The following is a 19,793-nucleotide window of genomic DNA, read 5'->3' on the forward strand; positions in this document are numbered from 1 at the left end:
AATGAGGCAAAATTGGGCTATTTCCAAAAAGATTGGAAAGCATTTTGAACAAATTACTCATCCATATACCAAAATTGGTCTAGAAAAAGGAGTAAATATGACACATGTTTGCTGCACGGCTCCATATTGTCATTTCTAACACCCCTAGCTATCGATAGCTTTTTATTAGCTATGGCATCGGTCATGAATTATTTTACTGTTTACACTGTCAATTCCTAACATATCAAGGGCTCAGTGCAACATTTTGTTCCACATGAAAATAATGGTATCTTCTTTGTTAAATCAGGTGATAGATCCATGGCTGGGTCTCAGAACGATACTTTTTTTTTGTCATTATTAAAATAGATCAACCATAAAACTATGTTTGGATGTAATTAACATCCACTTTGTGACCATTTCTATCAAGTTCACTCCTGTGCATGATGTTGGCAAATCCAAGTCTGAGTCTAGTCTATTGCGAGGTATAACAGGGCTCAGATATGAGGAAAAGTCAATCAGATTGGCAAGATTATTACAGCTGATAAAAAATGCCTTATTTCCAATAGCTCCCCTGGGTAATGTTATTCATGACCATGATTGCATTTATACCCAAAATTACCCAGGGGAGCTATTGGAGATATGGCAGTGTTATGCTGAACCCTCGACTTATGCATTACGGTTATTGTTGATTAACAGCTTATTCTTGTTTGTTCCCCAGAGTGATCTGTGCAAGGCAGAGGGAGGGAGTATACTTAGCACATTTCCTGATGTATGCATTGTATACAAATTACACTTGGAGTGTGGACGACTAATCAATCTTTATGATTGGATGCAGGTAAGTGGAGGAGACGGGGGGGGGAGTATAAACCAAAGATACCTAATCAGTGTGATGAGACCCTAAATTGGTTTGCAAGCTCAAAATAGGGGGTAGCAAGACTATTCAGGAAGGTGGAACATGTGACAGAGGTTTGTTTTGGGTAATAAGGGGTTGCATTCCAAAGTTGTCAACCCCTGGGGTGAAAGGATCATGTTGGCCTTTTTAGAGTACTAAAGACAACTAAGTATAAATATTTAGAACCTTACTCTAAAGCCACGATTTCTCCGTGATACGGATAAACGGAAAAATTCACAGAATTTGGGGTTTGCTCACAGAAATTTGAAAATGCCGTAAAATAGTTAAAAACTGTGTAAAAAGCCTAACTTTTGTGTTGAATTGCAAAATAAAACAAAGAAAAGTGATTATTTGGCAGTAATCAACCATTGAACAATCCATTCTAGCATTAATTCTAGGCCTACAATGGCGATGTTGACGGGATACTACAGTAAACGGTAACACAAAATACACTTAAAAACATGTTTGTTTTCACTTTTCAGTGCTTTATATTGAAAAACAGAAAATCACTGAAATCATCCAATTTGTAACACAGATTTTAAATTTTGTAACATAGAGAAATCATGGCTTTACCTTACTCTTCAGAATTAAGGAAGTGATTTTTCAAAGCTTCTGTGGGTTTCGGAATTGGGTCATTTTAGGCAATGGGCTATTCCATTTAAAATCCACACTACGTACCCCTGTGGAAGATTTTGAAAATATCTTCCACATGGGGAGTATGAATTTCAAATGGAATGAAATACACCCTCTGTGAAAGATTCAACCTGAATCTTTAAAAGAGGGAGGGTAAGTTTCAAATGGAGTTTCATAATGTGTTCATTCCATTTGAAAATAGTACTACTCCTGTAGAACATATTCCACAGGGGTAGGGTGGATTTTAAATGGAAGAGCCCAATCAATTTTTGTCTACTTGGTCCAAGGTGCCATATATTGAGAATAATTTTGTTTTTCAACATTTTAATGTCATAAAAGATGTCATTTTTACATCTTAAAAGATATGTCTTTCTTTTTATTTTTCTTGACATCATTCTTGCTATCCAGGCATTTGTTACAGTTGTCCAGGGTGGAGAGGATGAAGCAGATGGTGAAAAGAAAGCAGCCAGCAAGAAGAAAGCTGATCCTGTTTTACAGTATCCTTTGATGAAGCTTTTTGACATTTGCTCAACGTGCAGTTACACAATTAAAAACCCTATCACTGCAATTTCTCAACCAAGTGTCTAAATGGGTATCAACATATACTGGGATATAACTTGTGTACATATTGTGTAGAGAAAATTAACACAGAATTTTGATTAGCAATACTATCATTTGCATATTATAAGCACTTTGCAAGCAATTTGGAACCTCCTCAAAGAAAGATAATGACAAATCTGGTCTCAAGACTGTTTATGTCAAGCAACAAGTCATATTTTAATATTTACCAACCTTTTTTATCAGGTTTTCCATGTATTTTCTTGATGACATACAACAATATTGCTGAAAAATGCTGTTGGGCTATGTACTAGAGATAACAATAATATATTTTATAGAAAGATTTAACTCTTGATCACAATACAAAATATTTACCTCCGAAATTTTCAGCTGTTGATACTACAGCTTTCTTCAGCGGACTGACCCGATCGAGCACACTTGAAGTGTGACGTAATGATCGGGTCATAGACCTTTGGCAGCTTGTAACGCCCTCCGTCCTTGTTCAGAGATGGTTGGTTGGCTTTCGGAGGTAAATATTTTGTATTGTGATCAAGAGTTAAATCTTTCTATATATGGATTACCAATACAGATGAACTTTCATGCTAATAATATATTTTCATGTTGATAAAAATATAAAATGGACCTCTTCTGACCATATCTCAAAATCAATTTTAAGAAAAATTACTATGTTTCTTGATTATGTTACTAGTAATCATTATACTGTAATGACCTCTACCACTTCAAACTCCTTCTTACAACTTGGATCCTTGACTAACCAATCACAGAGCCCGATTCATCCGTGCTGTGTCAGAACTGCAGTTTCTAGGCTTCATCAAGTCAACCAAGAGAAAAACAGATCACGTCGCAAGGCTGACATGGGGTGGATGCTGATCTCAACATCCAGCTGGCCATTGATTAGTAGTGGTTTCGGGGCAGAAGCTTAACAACTATTTACTTAAATCCGTTGTTGGGCGAGTGAAATCACAATTTACCTGGCCATGTGATCAGTGAGAAAAATCCATATACGCTGAGTCCTAAGTGTGCAGTCGGGCCATCAACTTTTGTTGAGCTGCCAACCCTACTGGCCATTGTCAAAAAAAAAGTTACAGTTCTGAGTGTCTTCATGAAAGTGTATGAGTACAGTATTTGGGATCAGTGTTGAGCAAGCAGAACTGTATAACAGAACATTTGTGACCCCTCAGCACAACTGAGCCCTGAAGTCGCCAATCATCATTTTTGAGATATTCAACCAAAATATTCTGCTTGAAATTAGCTTTAAAATGATGTATATCATGTCTATAGTACTTGACATTTAAGTAGTGAAAAATCAATAAAACAGTCAATAAATCCTTTGTTTCCTATTGTTTATTGTTAAGTTCGATGGAGCATATCTCAATAGTGGCACTGTCGACATCCGGGCTCAGTTGTGCCGATTTTTTTTCTTAGTTAACTCGGAAACTGTCATGTTTACAATATTTTTCATCTTTTCATGTCAGTTTTGTCAACATGTTGAGGCAGCTGTTTCGCTCACACAACTATTTGGCATCTTAAAACATATATGCCAGCACTTGAGTGAACGCTTACAATTTGAAATGCCCACTGAAATACACACTAACGTCACAAACTCGCCAAGATGAAAAATAGAACATACAAATATACTTCCATGTATGACCCACAGGGCATAATATCTGTTTGAAACTAGAGGAAACAATTAGTTGTTAAAACTTTTCAGAACAGTTAAAATCACACACACAAATATACCATGGTAAAATATACTAAACAGTACAAGCAGTACATTTAAACAGTATTCACTGTCCTTTAAGGGTGGTCTTAACCCTGAAAATTATGGAAATGGAAACTAAACTGAAGTATATAAAAGTATACATATTTAAAATGGCAAAGACTTGATGAATTCATCTGTAAGGTTAAATATGGGCAAATACCGTATTTCATCAAATAGTAGTCTCCTTCAAATAAACGCCCCCACCACTTTTTCAACCAAGATGTTTCAAAAATGCTGATATTTCCATGCTATCTTGTGTAGTAAGCTTACCAAGTTGCCCACATGGTTGATAATAGCGTCAATAATTGGCGAAGATCTGGATTGGAAACCCGGAAGTGAACCAGAAGTCAGTGTTTCTAGTTCATAGTTCATCATTTTAGCGGGAGTTTTAAGTTTACCTAATGATTTTAATGGGGATTATCATTCTAAAATTGACCTTGAATTAAACGCCCCCCCCCCCTTGGGAAAGTGTAACGCCCCCGGGGCGTTTATTTGACGAAATACGGTATGTTCATTTTTGGAGAAAATCCAAAAAAAGGGCTAATAATTTAGCAGTTATGAGGCCCAAAAATGTCCATAATTCCAGGGTTACGACCACCCTTAAGAGGCTCATGAGGTAATTTTTGGGCAGTTGGAGACAAGTTGGCATGGCAATGTTTTCCATCTTTTCTTTAAAAGAAGTGGAATTATTGGAATAAATACCCAATATTGATATGGAATACTCTCTGTTTGGGATTCTGAAAAATGTGTAGTTTGATGCAACCATTATATACGGTCCACAACTTATATTAAAGTTCCCCCCTAATACTTTTTAGAATAAGTCCAAAAATATTTTACGAAATGTAAAAATGTAAAAAGATCTGTATAGCCCTATTTGTTTTACACATATGGACCAATTGATAGTGTCACACGTCATTGCGTTCAGTCACAATGGTTAATTGTGTAAGAAAAGAGACTGTTTTAAAAGTTGCACCTGAGTTCATATAGCAGTCAGATTTTCTTTAACTAACACATGAATAGACTTGGCCTACTGTACTGTTTGAGAGCTGACTCCTTTGGACTCAGATGCAACTTCTAACACTGTTTAAAACGGTCTCTTTTTTGACATAATGAACCATTGTGACTGAACCCAATGACGTGTGACGCTATAATTTGGTCCGTATGTGTAAAACAAATACGGCTACTCATACCTTTTTACAGATTTGCATTTTGTCAAATATTTTTTTATTTATTTTAAAAAGTATGTAGGGGGAACAAGTAGTGGACCCTATATCACCAATGAGTAGTATACCAAGACCAAAAATCAAAGATGACATTCTTAGGCTTCATGAGGTTGACTGGGAGAACACATGGTCAAATGTTTTGGTAATACTTGAAAACCTGGGCTGGGTAAATCAGTGTGTAGAATGGAAACTAAGTAATTGTGGAGCTGCCAAATACCATTTAATGTGTAAGTATTACGCCAAAATATCAGGTTTGAAAACATTTACCAATTTCATATTATAAGATCATACATTATGGCTTTAAAATAAGCAAAACTTTTCCTTTGTGGAAAAAAGCTTATTTTTATTGGCAAAATCAAAACTATCAAAGTATTTTCCCTTAACACATAAGTGGCAGCTAGTTTTCTCTTTAGACACTACTCTTGCAAAGAAGATATCTTACACTTCCCATAATGCATTTCTCCCATTTCAATTTCCTGTACTGATTTCCTATAACATGGGTTGATAGTGATGAAATGTACCTGAATGTACAGAGCACATCCAGATCTTGCAAAATATGTTTATTTCTTGACTATCAGCCCATGTTTAGCCAGTACATTCTGAAATGAAAACAAATGGAACCTGTACAAAGTAATGGGAGTATCATTTGATGAAGTGAGGTGATGTATCATGTTGCAAAGGATTCTGGGAAGGGTAACATATTTTCTCGGCTCCTGTTCAAGTCATTGATTAATGGTAATATGTGATGTCATCAAGCAAAATCAGTCAGAAGTCGGAAATATTGATATTGCCATATAGCCAAACAAAGGAACTATTACCTTTTGTTTCCTATAGGTGACCCCGGCCATCCGGGTACTTATTTTACATGACGCTACAACTGCTACACTTACGCTTTTCAACCCACAATAGATCGTGGAGCAAAGCAACTAGTTGAAGACTTGTAGCAGAGCTGACTCAGTTTGTTTACATTCTGTTTTGACCTCGAATCAAGCAAATTTCTGGGCCGATTTCGGTAAAATAAAGGTTAAATACTTGGCGAAAATTGCATTTTATGTGAAGCTGAACACATGAACATGTAGAGGAGAGTCTTTATTTTTGTTGTTGGCTGGAGGCCCCATGTCGAGAAGTTATAGAAATGGTAGTATTTTGGCCGATTTGAAAAGGGACAAACCACAGAAAACTACAAATTTGACTTCTGAATCGGATTTGTTGTCAACGGCTTGTGACGTCATTCTGGGGTCACCTATCATTGGAAACTCTTTAACTGGTCATATATTTTGAACTGGTTGTCCAAATTCAATGGGGCTTTCTGCAAAATGTAGTTTTGCAAATGCTGTTTACAATCCTATAAGAAACTGAAAATTTAATATGTCCAACTTCAGACTGATTTTGCTTGATCACACCACTTGGAATTAATCATAGAAAAAGTGAACAAGGGTAATATTACATGTAATTCTATCATTTTGAATAAGCTAATCTTCCCACTTTCTCCATGTAATGTAATATTGTAAACACTGAACAGGTAAACAATAGCGTAACAATATCGTTTAGCTGTTTACAATATATACATAATGAAAGTTGAAAGATCGAGGTTACATGTAATTCTATCATTATTATAGGATTTTGTATATTATATTGTAAACAGAAACAATGTTGTTTATACATGTAGATAAATTAAATTGTCATGATTAATAGCTAGATGTAATTTGTCAACTTTCTACTGGGCGCGACCAATTCTATATTGTGGTATTGGTTTATATAGAACTGATTTTGACTGGTAATTAATTTCTAAACGGGTTGCCACTAAAATCTGAAAAGTTGTTAAAAAGTAAAAACAAGAGAACAAATTGTTTTGGCCAAACACTACTGACATTTATAATCAAAATGTGGGAAAGCAATAGTTTATGACTATATATATCTGGAAAATGAATAATGTTCAATTCTACCTGTTACTCTGTCGATCCAACTAGACCATGGCAAAACTTAGCAAATTACAAATATGTCATTGTGAAATATCCTATTACGGTAAATATCAAGATGGAAGAAACCCGATTGGATTCTACCAGGGATGCAACTTGCATATTCGGCCGAACAAAAATAATATATCCTGTAATATGCTGGGGAAAAAGAGTCGGTAGGAAGGAAAAAATTATTTTGTGGAAAAATTTGTATCCGTTCTAAAACAAAAATTCATAGGATGTGGATAAGTAAAAAATACCTGAATGTTTTTCTGGTATTAACATGTAAATACATGTATACATAATACTATCCATCACATATATGGAAATAAATGGAAAGTACAAGTTTTACTATACTTTATAAATGGTTTATTACACTCAAGAAAACAAAAGGGATGTGCCAATCATAAAAATTTATCAACTTTTTGTCAATTTGCTTTTTTTTCTTCAAAAAGTTAATAAATTTTTATTGTCATTTGGGTTACAGTAAACAAAACGTTATTTTTGGTAGGCCTTAGTACGGGCATTGTGCAAGGCTGCGTGGGTCTGAATCCTCATCCTTAAAGGAGGGGGTGCCTGCTTGGGTTTTCATCCAGAGTGCTAAACCATGAAATGACTAGAACTGGAATGATGTACAATGTATACGACCGTTGTGATCATTATAGTGAACTTCAAACAAATTATGTTCCTTGGGCAGCATCTTAAATGCAGTTTTCAAAATTTTCCAGTTTTCAGTCTCCATTTTTTATTTTAGACTATCAACCCACATGTGTACATAATTCCAATCATGCACACACCCAAACTAATTATTGCTAAGTCTCTCTCGAACCAGTTTACCCATAGATGAAAATGGGCCAAAAATGCCTAAAAACTAGAATATTATGGTAGCCAGCATTCCAGAGGAGGGGGAAATGTCCCAGAGGTGGCAGCTTCCCCTCTTCACTATGCCATGTAGCCAATGGATTGACCACCCCTCTGTTAGACCAACCTTCAATCCTGATCAACTCATATTGCACTAGAATCCATGACATGCTCATCTATCAGGGCACAGTTCTTAACCCCAATACATTTGTACATTCATTGAATGACCTTTGAAAATTTGGGTACAAAACCACATAATCTGCAACTTCAGGTCACATTTTGCACTACATTGTATGATTGTAAGAATTGAGGTTATGGAACTATGTCATTGGGATGATGCCATTGTGGTCCATAGTATTGTGTCAATATTATTGAGTGTTCCCACCCCTTGTAACACTGAGCTATTCATCAAGAAATTGACAATCCGAGGGTATGATTTTTCTGGGCCAAATATTTATGGTTGAATGAGCTTAGCGGATCAGGTTGCCCATAAATACTGAAGCCCAAAGGTGCGTGATCAGTCACACCTTGTCGCTTCATGAAATCAAGACCTGCAATTTCTACTCTCGATACAATTGTGTTGTATCGCCTCAAACTGGTATCAAAATATATTGAGAATAACACCACTAACTCTGCAGCATTTTGTTTTTCACTGTTTTTGGAGGAATTGAAAAGATATATCCAGTTGTCTAAAGCATTCAAGTTGGTAAGTACATGTATATTATTTACTATTTCTTTGACTAATATAGGCCTAGAAGTTGTTGATTTGTTTTTAAGCTGTGTAACCAGAATTGAATACGAAAATTATATTGTGTGCTTCATAATGTTTGTTTGGATTCTTGCATATTTTTATAATTTAAAGGAAGATAAAGCATTTGTGACCCGTCACAGTGAAACTTTGCAGTTGTCATCAAAAATGTCATTTCAGATTTCTAAACCAAGTGAAAGAACTGCTTTTATGCTCTGAAATAAGACCTATTGGATATAGAATAGTGATTTATTTTATTTGATAAAGGGGAAAATGCCCGGGAAAATGCCGTAAACTTTGATATGTTATTGGCCTTGACTCAATAACCACAAGACCAATAGAAATAATGTGATTATTGGCTTTTTAAAACTTATTTATACAAGAAATACACTGCAGTTTTGAAGTTAGATGGCTGAGACTGGACAATTTCGGTTCCTGCCATCCCATTCAGTGTTCAAATCAGTCCCATGCTCATGAAAAAATTGCCAGACTAGTGTAGCTGGCTTTTAAAAGGGCATTTCGTGATCCACAGCCTCATCCCCCAACTTTTCCCCAAAAAAGTTGAGATTTGGCTACATAATGTTTATGTACCAAATATTTCTTGCAGATTAATTCGTTTAGCAAAAATATCGCCAAATTTGAATTTCATTCTGGTATACCAGAACAAAATTATAACAGTAACAGTGGCCTATGGAGCAGTGTAATACACATAATCATGCATAACTCGCAAACGCAAAATCGGAATCAACTGAAATTTTGGGAATATGCTTTTTTCATGGATATCTACTTGAAAATGTCATAAAAAGAGGATGCTTGGATCACGAAATCCTCCTTTAACTCATATTGATGATGAAATGGGTGAAACAGTTGCCAAGATAATTTCAGGGATTGCTCCCAAATAATTAGAGCACTGTAGCCATATCGTAGATTTTCTCAGCACATTGCATAATGTGATAACTGGAAAGTACATTTATATGGTACTGATGGAGTGTTTTTGTTTCCATTTAGATGCATTCCAAACCATAATTTCCTGTCAAATTTTAGACCAACAAAACATTGCCGAAACTTGCTTCCCAACTCGTAACTTTCTGAAGGAGAACCAAAGACCACACAATTTATTTATTTCTTTTCTTTTTCACTTATAGGGAGGCAAATTGAGACCAAGTGCACATTTTAAGGGCCTGCAACCTGTTCTTGGTGAAATACCATATTTGAAGATTTCTGGTAAGTACAAATATATTAACTTATGTCAGAATTCTGTACATGTAGTATAGAGCAAACGAGTGTTGGACTATCAGAAAAACAAGACTCATAGATATAGTTTTAAACTCAAACTAATTGTTTACTTACAGCCATAATATACGCACGATCGCAAATTTAATATTGTTATTCGTTACCCAAAATGCTGAAATATAATATTAGTAATAAATGACAGGAAGTGTTTTTGTCCATTTTAAGCCGAGTTTATAATGTGTATATATTATACGTGGACTACATCAGCAACAGTTTTGGGGTGTGTCTGTTGCGCTCAGACTAGCTGCAGCATCAGCCTGATTTACAAATTTTCTCTCTGCCACAGTGTTTTTGTTTCTTGTTCTAGTTGATTGATATATCAGATCAGGTATCATGTAATTTAGTTATTTTGATACCTAATCCGGCTCCTCACATCACCCTGATTGCCATAAATCATTTGTTATATGCTCAGATTTTATTTGGCATCAACATCGGATCTTTCTACACCTTTCTACATATCTTTTCTGTGATGAATTTATAATATGCAAAATAATACAGGTAATAATAGGGTAAATGTATAAAATTCTCATTATATATTATTTTTTGTATGAAAAACTCACAAAAACAAAAGAAAACAACAGTGCTGGAAATCTGCGATGGTCCATTCAATTATGTCATTATGTACATAGACAATATTGACTAAAATCAAAGTGTACCCTTATTTGGTTGCTTTCGTCTTATCACTTTGGGAAAAATGCAAAGGTCTGATTTTTGATGATATTTTAAATTTTCTGATTGGCAAATATCACTGCATAGAGATCCAGTTTGAACTTTTAAGTTCAATTATAAAATGGCACAAAAACATGATATGACGCTCAGGCCCGTACGCAGGATTTCATTTGGGGGTGCTGATTTTGAAAAAGTGGATTTTTTTTTCCAGGGGGGGGGGGGTAATTTTGTGAAAAGTGGACTTTCTTCCCAAAATTTTGACCTCTTTTGTCCAAAAAAGCGTAAAAACCTGATTATTTTTGCTCTCTACGTTCTCAAATTCTGAAATGTTGGGACTTTTAACATACTTTTCCAAATTTGCGTCACACCCCTCCTGCGTACGGGCCTGATGTTGGTCTCTGAATAAACTCCGTTTTCCTGGAGTAAAACATTAAATACTAATATACTGGCAAAGAATTTAATGCATTACACATATTTTTTTCCATATCTTTTCATAGTGTAATGTTTATATTGTTTTCTTTGTACAGAGAAAGAAGAAAACTGCTTGCCTTGATTAGATTTGTTGTGAAGAAGAAAGGAAATAAAAGGGTGAGTGAATCATTTGCTTCATAATCATCAAATGAAATTGCTGTTAAAAATCACAATTTTATGACCAAAATTTGGTCTAGAACTATCAAGAAATATATTTTTGATGCACTATACCTGCTACATAATGTTTATGTACAAAATATTTCTTGCAGATGAATTCGTTTAGCAAAGATATCGTGAAATTTGAATTTCTTTCTGGTGCACCAGAACGAAATTACAACGCATTGTCTATGGAGCAGTGTAATACACATAATCATGCATAACTCGCGAACACAAAATCGGAATCAACTGAAATTTTGGAAATATGCTTTTTTCATGGATATGTTCTTAAAAATGTCATAAAAAGAGGATGCTAGGATCACGAAATACTCCTTTAAGTAGCTACTTTTGTAAGCGTATCAAGTAAAATAAACTTGTAATCGGATTATCTGGAGATCCATATGGGAGTAGTGATAAATTTGGTAGGGTAACAGGGCCAGAGGTTCTCAACCTGGGTAGGGTATATACAGAGGGGTTGGGTGGGTAAGTAGTGTGGTTGTGGATGGGGTTGGGTATGGGGAAGGGTGTGGGACGTGTTAGGTTAGGGTACTGTGTGGTGTGGGTAGAGGTGGGGTAGAGTAGATGTGTTGTGGGAGGGTAGGGTTAGGGTAATGGACTAATGGTAGGGTTAAGGGTGGGTAATAGTGGGGAGGTTGGTGGAGATGAGGATCGCTGGGGGTAGGGTGAGGTAGGGTAAGGTTGGGGATGAGTGGGGTAAGGGAGTAGGAGTGTTGTGGGTTAGGTGTACAGTAGGAGTGAGGTTGGGTAAGGGGTTGGTGTGGGTTACAGGTAGGGGTGGGATAGGTGGAAAAGGTTATGAGGTAAGGGGTGGGGATAGGGGTGTAGTGGATAGGGGTGGGATAGGAGGTACATGGGTAATGGGGTAGGGTAGGGTGAGGTTGGGATGAGTGGGGGTAGAAGTGTGTTGGGGTAGGAGTAGGGTGAGGTAAGAGGTTGGGGTTGGTACAGGTAGGGAGGTTTAGAAGGTTAGTGGTGAAAGGGTGGGATAGGGGTAAGGGTGTGCCCCTTATGTAGTAGTTGGGTAGTAGTGGGTGGGGTTGGGGCATGGGTTGGCAGATGGGTGGGATAAAGGTTAAGGGTATGGGTTGGGTTAGGGGTAGGGGTAGGGGTATGATGAGGTTAGTGTAGGGTGGTATAAAGTGGTGGGGTATAGGTGGAATAGGGTGTGGTGGGAGGGTAACACCTTTGCACCTATTTCATCTGATAGAATAGGCTAGGGTATACTATATGCTAGATGATGGGTATCAGTCATGAAAGCAGGCAAGATTAGTGGTTCAAGAAACACCATGAACAATACAGTTGTGTATTTATGTTCTAAAACTGAAAACAAAACAAATTGCCTGAAGTAGAAACAGATTAGGGGCCAAAATTGATTTAAAACTAAATCCCTTTATCCCCCCCCCCCCCCCGCCAACTCCCCCACCCCAGACCAAAGTACCTTTTTGATTACGGTGCTATGAACTGACTCTATGAAAAAATTGTAGTCCTAGTGTGTACTATTAAAAATTGATGATTGAAAATAACTCTTTTCCCCATTTTGCATTCTTATTTCTTTTATTTGACAGCTGCATTAAGCCTAGTTTTGAAGATTACGGGATACCGAAACTGATGTCAAGCACAAGTTTACATCATCTACTGCCCACCTACGTCTACATAGTCTACAGCTTTTGATAACAGCTGGCTTTTGATGTACCCATTGCATGTAGATATTTCATAAAATAAGTAAAATTAAGTATACATATGTATGATTGTATTCATATTGTAAGTACATGTAGATCTTGATTCCTAGACTAATCTAAACCAAAGAGTACTGTCAAAGTGGACATTTTCAAGGAATATAAATTTTTGCGCTTTTCACGCTCAGCGCAGCTACCACGAAAATAATGCGAATGTTTTCTTTTTTTTGTAGTTCCATGTAAGACAACTCAAAATCGCAAATTGTAAAATTAATTCAATATCGGCAAAAAAATTACACACCTGCAAAATTAACCACTTTTTCAGTAACTGAGAAAAGCTTGATACTTGCAATACTGGAATTGATATCTTGAGGTTATTGTAAAAGCTGTGCCACAAAAGTACCCAGTTTGTGCTGCATATATTTTCTTTATTGAATAACACTGTTCTTGAAGTCTTGGCAAAAAAATTTTGGGACCATGTTCAGATCAAGAAAACAAAGCTTTCTTGTATTTGTATTCTTGACCTGGTTCACAAGAGTCAATTGTAAGGGACCATTTTATAATGAAAGTCATACTTTACTTGACATCAGCACCCGCGAAATGACAAAATACACCACCACTACTTCCGCTAGCCAGAGTGTAACCAATGTATGTGGCATTGATCAACCACTACTAGTAGTTCCTACTAATCCCATCCAACTCCAAGCATATACAGACCAAAATGAATGCAATGTGTTGGTTATTTCTAATAGTGGAGCTCTTTCTGTCAAAATGTTACATGTAGGGGTGGAAACTGTGTACTCTTATTTCTATATAGAAGTATTAGGAAATCAAACCCAAAACTGTCCATTCCAGTATGCATTGGTATCAGGTGACTATGTTCCTTGTAAGATAGCTATTAGTGGAAACCAATTCATATTTCATTTTCAAAACACTGAGATATTACTAGAGATACAGGTTGCAGATACAGAAATGTCAACTTGTTTTGAAAGTATTTTTGAAATGGAAGCTGGGTGCGATTTGACTTTATATAACAATCTTGTCCGACAAAACATAAACCTTGTAATCTTGAATTTTCGATTTATGAGAATATCTACGTATATACTTTTACTTGAAAGCAAGTGCCTTCCATCTGCATGTACATGTTCATTGGGTTATAGAGAATGGTCATGTATTACAGACATCACACATGAGAACAGGGCTGATTTGATAGTATATGAACCAACTATCATGGGTTTATCACTTGCTAACACCAGAATATTCGAAATTAAGCCAAATGCATTTGCAAATCTCAACTCACTGGCATATTTATTCTTAGATCACAACAACATTCACATACTTGCTGTAAATCTATTTCAGAACTTACAACAACTAGAATTTCTTGACTTGGGTTACAACAATTTGACTAACTTTACATCAGACTTGTTCCATTCATTGGTTAAGTTGCAACATCTTGATCTGAGCCACAATAACATTCACACACTGACAAGGGATGTGTTCGATTTACTTCATCAGGCTTTTGACTTTTACCCCCGCCTTTACCTGACTGATAATAACTTGATCACGCTACCAGATGGAATATTCACCTCTGTACAGTACATTTATGACCTTGACCTGAGTCATAATGCTTTGACCACACTACCCGATGGCATATTCTCCTCCCTAGAAGGAATATTAACTGAAAGTACCATTGACCTGAGTCATAATAACTTGACCATGCTGCCAGATGGAATATTCACCTCAATGCAGTCTGTACATGGGACCCTTGACCTGAGCCATAATGACTTGACTACACTTCCCAATGACATATTCCCCTTGCAAGAAGGAATATTTGGTACCATGGACCTGAGTCATAATAGCCTGACCAGTCTTCCTGATGGAATATTCACCTTAATGCAATATATATATGGAACACTTGACCTGAGCCATAATGACTTAACCAAACTTCCTGATGGAACATTCACTTCACTGTATGAAATATCAACCCTGGACCTGAGTCATAATAGCCTGACCAGTCTTCCTGATGGAATATTCAAAATATGGTGGTTAAAGGGAACCATGGACTTAAGTCATAATAACTTAACCATACTTCCTGATGGAATATTCACTAAACTATATGAATTATTTACCCTTGACTTGAGTCATAATAACTTGACCACATTACCAGGTGGAATATTCACCTCACTTACAGACATATATGAGTCCCTTGACTTGAGTCATAATAACTTGAGGACACTACCTGCTGGAATATTCACCACACTATATTATATATATGGGTCCCTCAATCTGAATCATAATATCTTGACCACACTGCCAAATGGGACATTCGCCCAAATAAGAGAAATAGATCTAGAGGGGACCCTTGACTTGAGTTATAACAACTTAAGGACACTACCTGCTGGAATATTCACCACACTATATTCTATATATGGGTCCCTCAATCTGAATCATAATATCTTGACCACACTGCCAAATGGAACATTCGCCCAAATAAGAGAAATAGAGGGGACCCTTGACTTGAGTTATAACAACTTAAGGACACTACCTGCTGGAATATTCACCACACTATATTATATATATGGGTCCCTCGATCTAAATCATAATATCTTGACCACACTGCCAAATGGGACATTCATCCAAGTAAGAGACATAAAGGGGACCCTTAACCTGAGTTACAATAACCTTACCACACTGCCAGATGAAATCTTCACATGGTCGTTGAATTTTAGTCATTTTACCATAAAGGGGACTCTTGACTTCAGTCATAATGATTTGGCAACCATTCCAATCTTCTCCATGCAAGAGCTACTGGTCCTTGACTTGAGTCATAACTCCTTAGTCACAATCCCAGGTGAAGGTTTGAATCCATATCATGATTTGTTATCACTGGATTTAAGCTACAATACAATTGACCAATTTCCACCAAATATATTAAATTCAACTGCAAATTTGTTAAGTTTAGATCTATTTACAAACAGTTTACAGACTATTCCGGTTGGTGCATTTGAAAGTCTTATTGTGTTGAGATATTTGAACATAAGTAAAAACTTCCTTTCAAATCTGCCTTCATTTAGAACACTACAGGGTTTGCAAGTGTTAGATCTAAGTGGCAACAAACTAAAAAACTTGGCATCTGAAACCTTTTATGGATTGGAGAATTTGCAATCTCTGTTCCTTTCAAATAATCAGATTGTAAAACTACCAAATCATGTTTTTCATCACTTATATAGGCTTAAAGTTGTGAACATATCTGATAATGGTATTCAGAAAATTGGCTCAAAGGCTTTTCATACCAATGTTGAAACTATTGACCTCAGTGGAAATGCCTTGTACAGAATAACTCGGGAAAGTTTCCAAACATTAAACAGCTCAACTGCTGTGGTTTTGGTTGACAAATTTGCTTCTTGTTGCTTTATGGATGAAGACCAATGCATATCCCAAGAAGCACGCTCAGAATATCACACCTGTAGTAGAATGTTACCAGATTTATCTATCAGAGTTTCAATATGGAATATTGGACTATTTGCATTTATGTCAAATGGAATTGCTTATTACATACGCTCACGGAAAAGACAAGCAAACAAAGTTCAAACTTTACTCATATCACATTTGTCATTGTCAGACTTTCTTATGGGTGTCAACATGTTCATTTTAGTTATTGCTGATTTATACTATAATGAGGTCTTCCCATCATATGCCATTTTGTGGCGTCACAAATTTGCTTGCAAACTAGCTGGTTTTTTATCAATATTATCAAGTGAGGGGTCTGTATTTTTTATTACCTTAATAAGCATTGATCGTTTACTGGCAATAAAGTACCCATTTGGTAGCCGTCGATTAACGACAAGAAAGGCTCGAATTTGTGTTGTGCTTGTTTGGTTAGTAGCCATATTGATGGGTGCTATTTCTATAGGTTTAACAACTGAAAAGGTGATGTATTTAGCATTTCTGAAGTCTGCATTGGCATCCCAATAGTTCGTCAACGTACTACTGAATTGAAAAATACTTCCTTTTCAATGAATAGGACTGTTTTTTTACCAAAAACATTGATACTGGAGAAGATTTTGAACTTGAAGGAAACAAAGTTACCACAGTAGTCCTTACAAGTTTTTACAACAGATATTTTCATATATGAAGAACAGCACCAATCAAATATCACTGTTACCATTTCCAAAATTATCGGGAGCCAAGTTTCCCCAATTTTTTCCATCGTAGTATTTATTGGGGTTAACCTGTCATGTTTTATGGTAGTTGCAGCTTGTTATGTAGAAATATTTTTAACCGCCAGAAAAACTGCACAAGGTACAGGACGAATTCAAAACCGTGATGAAGAAATCCGCATGGCTAGGAAAATGTTTCCGCTGGTGTTTACTGACTTCTGTTGTTGGGTGCCTTTGTGTGTCACGTGCATCCTTGCACAGTGTGAAGTCATTGAGATATCCCCTAAAATGTATGCATGGATAATAGGGTTCATATTACCTATCAATTCATCAATTAATCCGTTTTTGTATGTAATTTGTGGGGAAATAGTAGATTATTGGGAGAAATGGAAGGAAAATAGAAGTTCAACAGTAGAGATTGAGCTACAACGTCGATAAATCAAAAGATCATTCCCATGTGTTACTATAAGTAGAAATTTTCACAGTACATTAATTTTCACGCTTTTTGCGTGCAACACAGCTGCCACAAAAATAAAAAAATGCGAATATTTTCTTTTAATGTTTAAGTCTGTGTAAGAAAACTGAAATCGCGAAATTAAAAACAAGTAACGTGGTTAAAAATTGGCAAAGTGCGAATAATTACACACATGAAATTTACCACTTATGCAGTACAAAGAGTTTGTGCAAGAAGCCGTCCTATCTGTAGTATAGCCTTACTAGATAAGGCTTTTTGACCGTGGCAATCCCTAAAAAATGCTATACACCAACAACTGCTAAAGCCTAATGACTGCCCCCCCCTCCAAAAAAAAAAAGGAGAGCTTTCTTCAGCGGTCACTGGGTTATAACAGTTCTTGCTTGATAGTGATTCTGGTCTCTAATTCCATTATGTAACCTGATTTTAACAAACAAAAGAATAGCTACTTGGCATTCTGCAAAAAAATATTATATTATTGTTGTTGTTTACAGATCACAAAATATGAATCAATTCTACCTGTATTAAAAATCCATTCTAAAGTCTGTAAAATTTGGCATTGTCAAAGTGTACCACTGAAATGAACCATGTTGCCATTGTGTAAATAAATCAAATACATGTAAATAAATAATATGGTTTGTTAATTGTTGTTGTTTTATTTTTAATATTGAGTTACATTTCATTCTGAATATAGGCAAAAGGTAATGAAATAAACTTGTACTCATGGGCCAGTTGCCAAGGACACAAGCAACCCACCAAACACAAAACATTTTACAAAAAAGATATAAATGTTGGGTTATATAAAGGGTATAAAAATGTTTTAATGACATTCATAAAACATTTTTGAATATGTGAAGCAAAACATTCTAACAAATGTTATTTAACTGTAGACAAAATATTTTGCAAAAATGTTTGCTGAAAATATTTCACAAAGGTTAAAAAACCTATTCATGATCTTTATATAACCTGACATTAGGTAGGATCATCGGATAATAGGCCCATGCAGGAAAATAGCCACTATATCAAATCAGAATTATGTATCCATATCAAATGTATTACCAATTTAAGATAAGTCTTTACTCCACTTATTTTGAATGTTTCATGAAATTTTTACATTTCTTATGTTTTTCTTTATTTTTTGAAAATTCCCTAATTTTTTCTACAAATAATTATTGCTAGCTTAGAGGGAATGTGATATGGGTTCCATAGTTTGTGGGGTGGTTAATAAGCCTAATACCTAAATTCTCTCGCCAGATTTTTTTTGATAAAGTGTATATTTTTGAGAAAAATCATTTTTCTATTTTTAAATTAGGGAAATCTAGAAACACCCATAACTTAAAATAGAAACACTTTATTAAAAAAAGCTGGCGAGAAAAGTTTCTAAATTTAATAACCTTTCATATGACACCTTGTTTGTTAAAATTGGCCCTATGGTTAGCTCGGACAATAATTATGAAATTGGGTCATTCAGTGTTTCTAGATCAAATCAAGAAAATTTGAGCAAGTACTAACATTACCTTCAACTATCCCCTTTATTACTGGCCAATATATAGGAAAATGGTCACTAATATTATTTGGTAACATTTTTGTAATAAAAAGATCCAAAAAGCAGTTCTATAAAGGGGATAGAAAGTGGATAAAAAAATATTTAAACATAGTATCCATTTTCAAACTTTTATCAATTTTAGTGAACGAGGCTTAGTGTCAAAACCACTTTATGTACAAAGTCAATGGGGTTTGCTAATGACAAAAAATGGCATAACTCAAAAACGCTTTGTTGGCAAAAATTCAAATTTGGCAGGCAAGTTTTTCTCACCCAACTACACATCCTGTATCATTTTAAACCAAATCTGTGCATGACACCGTAGCCGATGTTTCTACCTTAAATATTATTAAAACGTTTTAAATAAAAGTTTTAAGAACATTTTTGTGTTTTCTGGGAAAGCCTACATGGAAGAGTGTACAATAAAAGTCTCAAAATCAGTGGCGTAGCCAGGACTTTCAGAGGGCAAGACAACTTTCAAGAGGGGACAACATTGACAAAATTAATATAGGCTAAAAGGTCCAAAATCATGATTTTCAAGGTCTTACAACACAAAAAGCTGTGTATTAACAAAAGTGACAGCACCTCTCCACTCCCCAATTTTGTTGAAATTATACTTGCGGTAAATTCCAATTTTCAAGGACTTTCAAGGACCTTGTGCAAATTGCCAGGAATTTCAAGACCTTGAAAAGGTGCT

The 19,793-nt window shown here is 35.7% G+C and overlaps 1 protein-coding gene across 1 annotated transcript in view; it reads left to right on the top strand.

Moving 5' to 3' along the window:
• The window catches only part of LOC140156914 (origin recognition complex subunit 3-like), a 43,782-nt gene extending 36,311 nt beyond the window's left edge, over nucleotides 1-7,471 (top strand). Inside the window, exons 16-18 of the mRNA XM_072179956.1 lie at nucleotides 698-814; nucleotides 1,913-2,001; nucleotides 2,848-7,471. Coding sequence (XP_072036057.1) covers nucleotides 698-814; nucleotides 1,913-2,001; nucleotides 2,848-2,953 — 312 coding nt within the window. The 3' untranslated portion in view covers nucleotides 2,954-7,471. The remainder of the gene's footprint in view (nucleotides 1-697; nucleotides 815-1,912; nucleotides 2,002-2,847) is intronic.
• Nucleotides 7,472-19,793: the final 12,322 nt, after the last annotated feature.

This window comes from Amphiura filiformis, chromosome 7 (assembly GCF_039555335.1).
Source record: "Amphiura filiformis chromosome 7, Afil_fr2py, whole genome shotgun sequence".
Classification (NCBI taxonomy): domain Eukaryota; kingdom Metazoa; phylum Echinodermata; class Ophiuroidea; order Amphilepidida; family Amphiuridae; genus Amphiura; species Amphiura filiformis.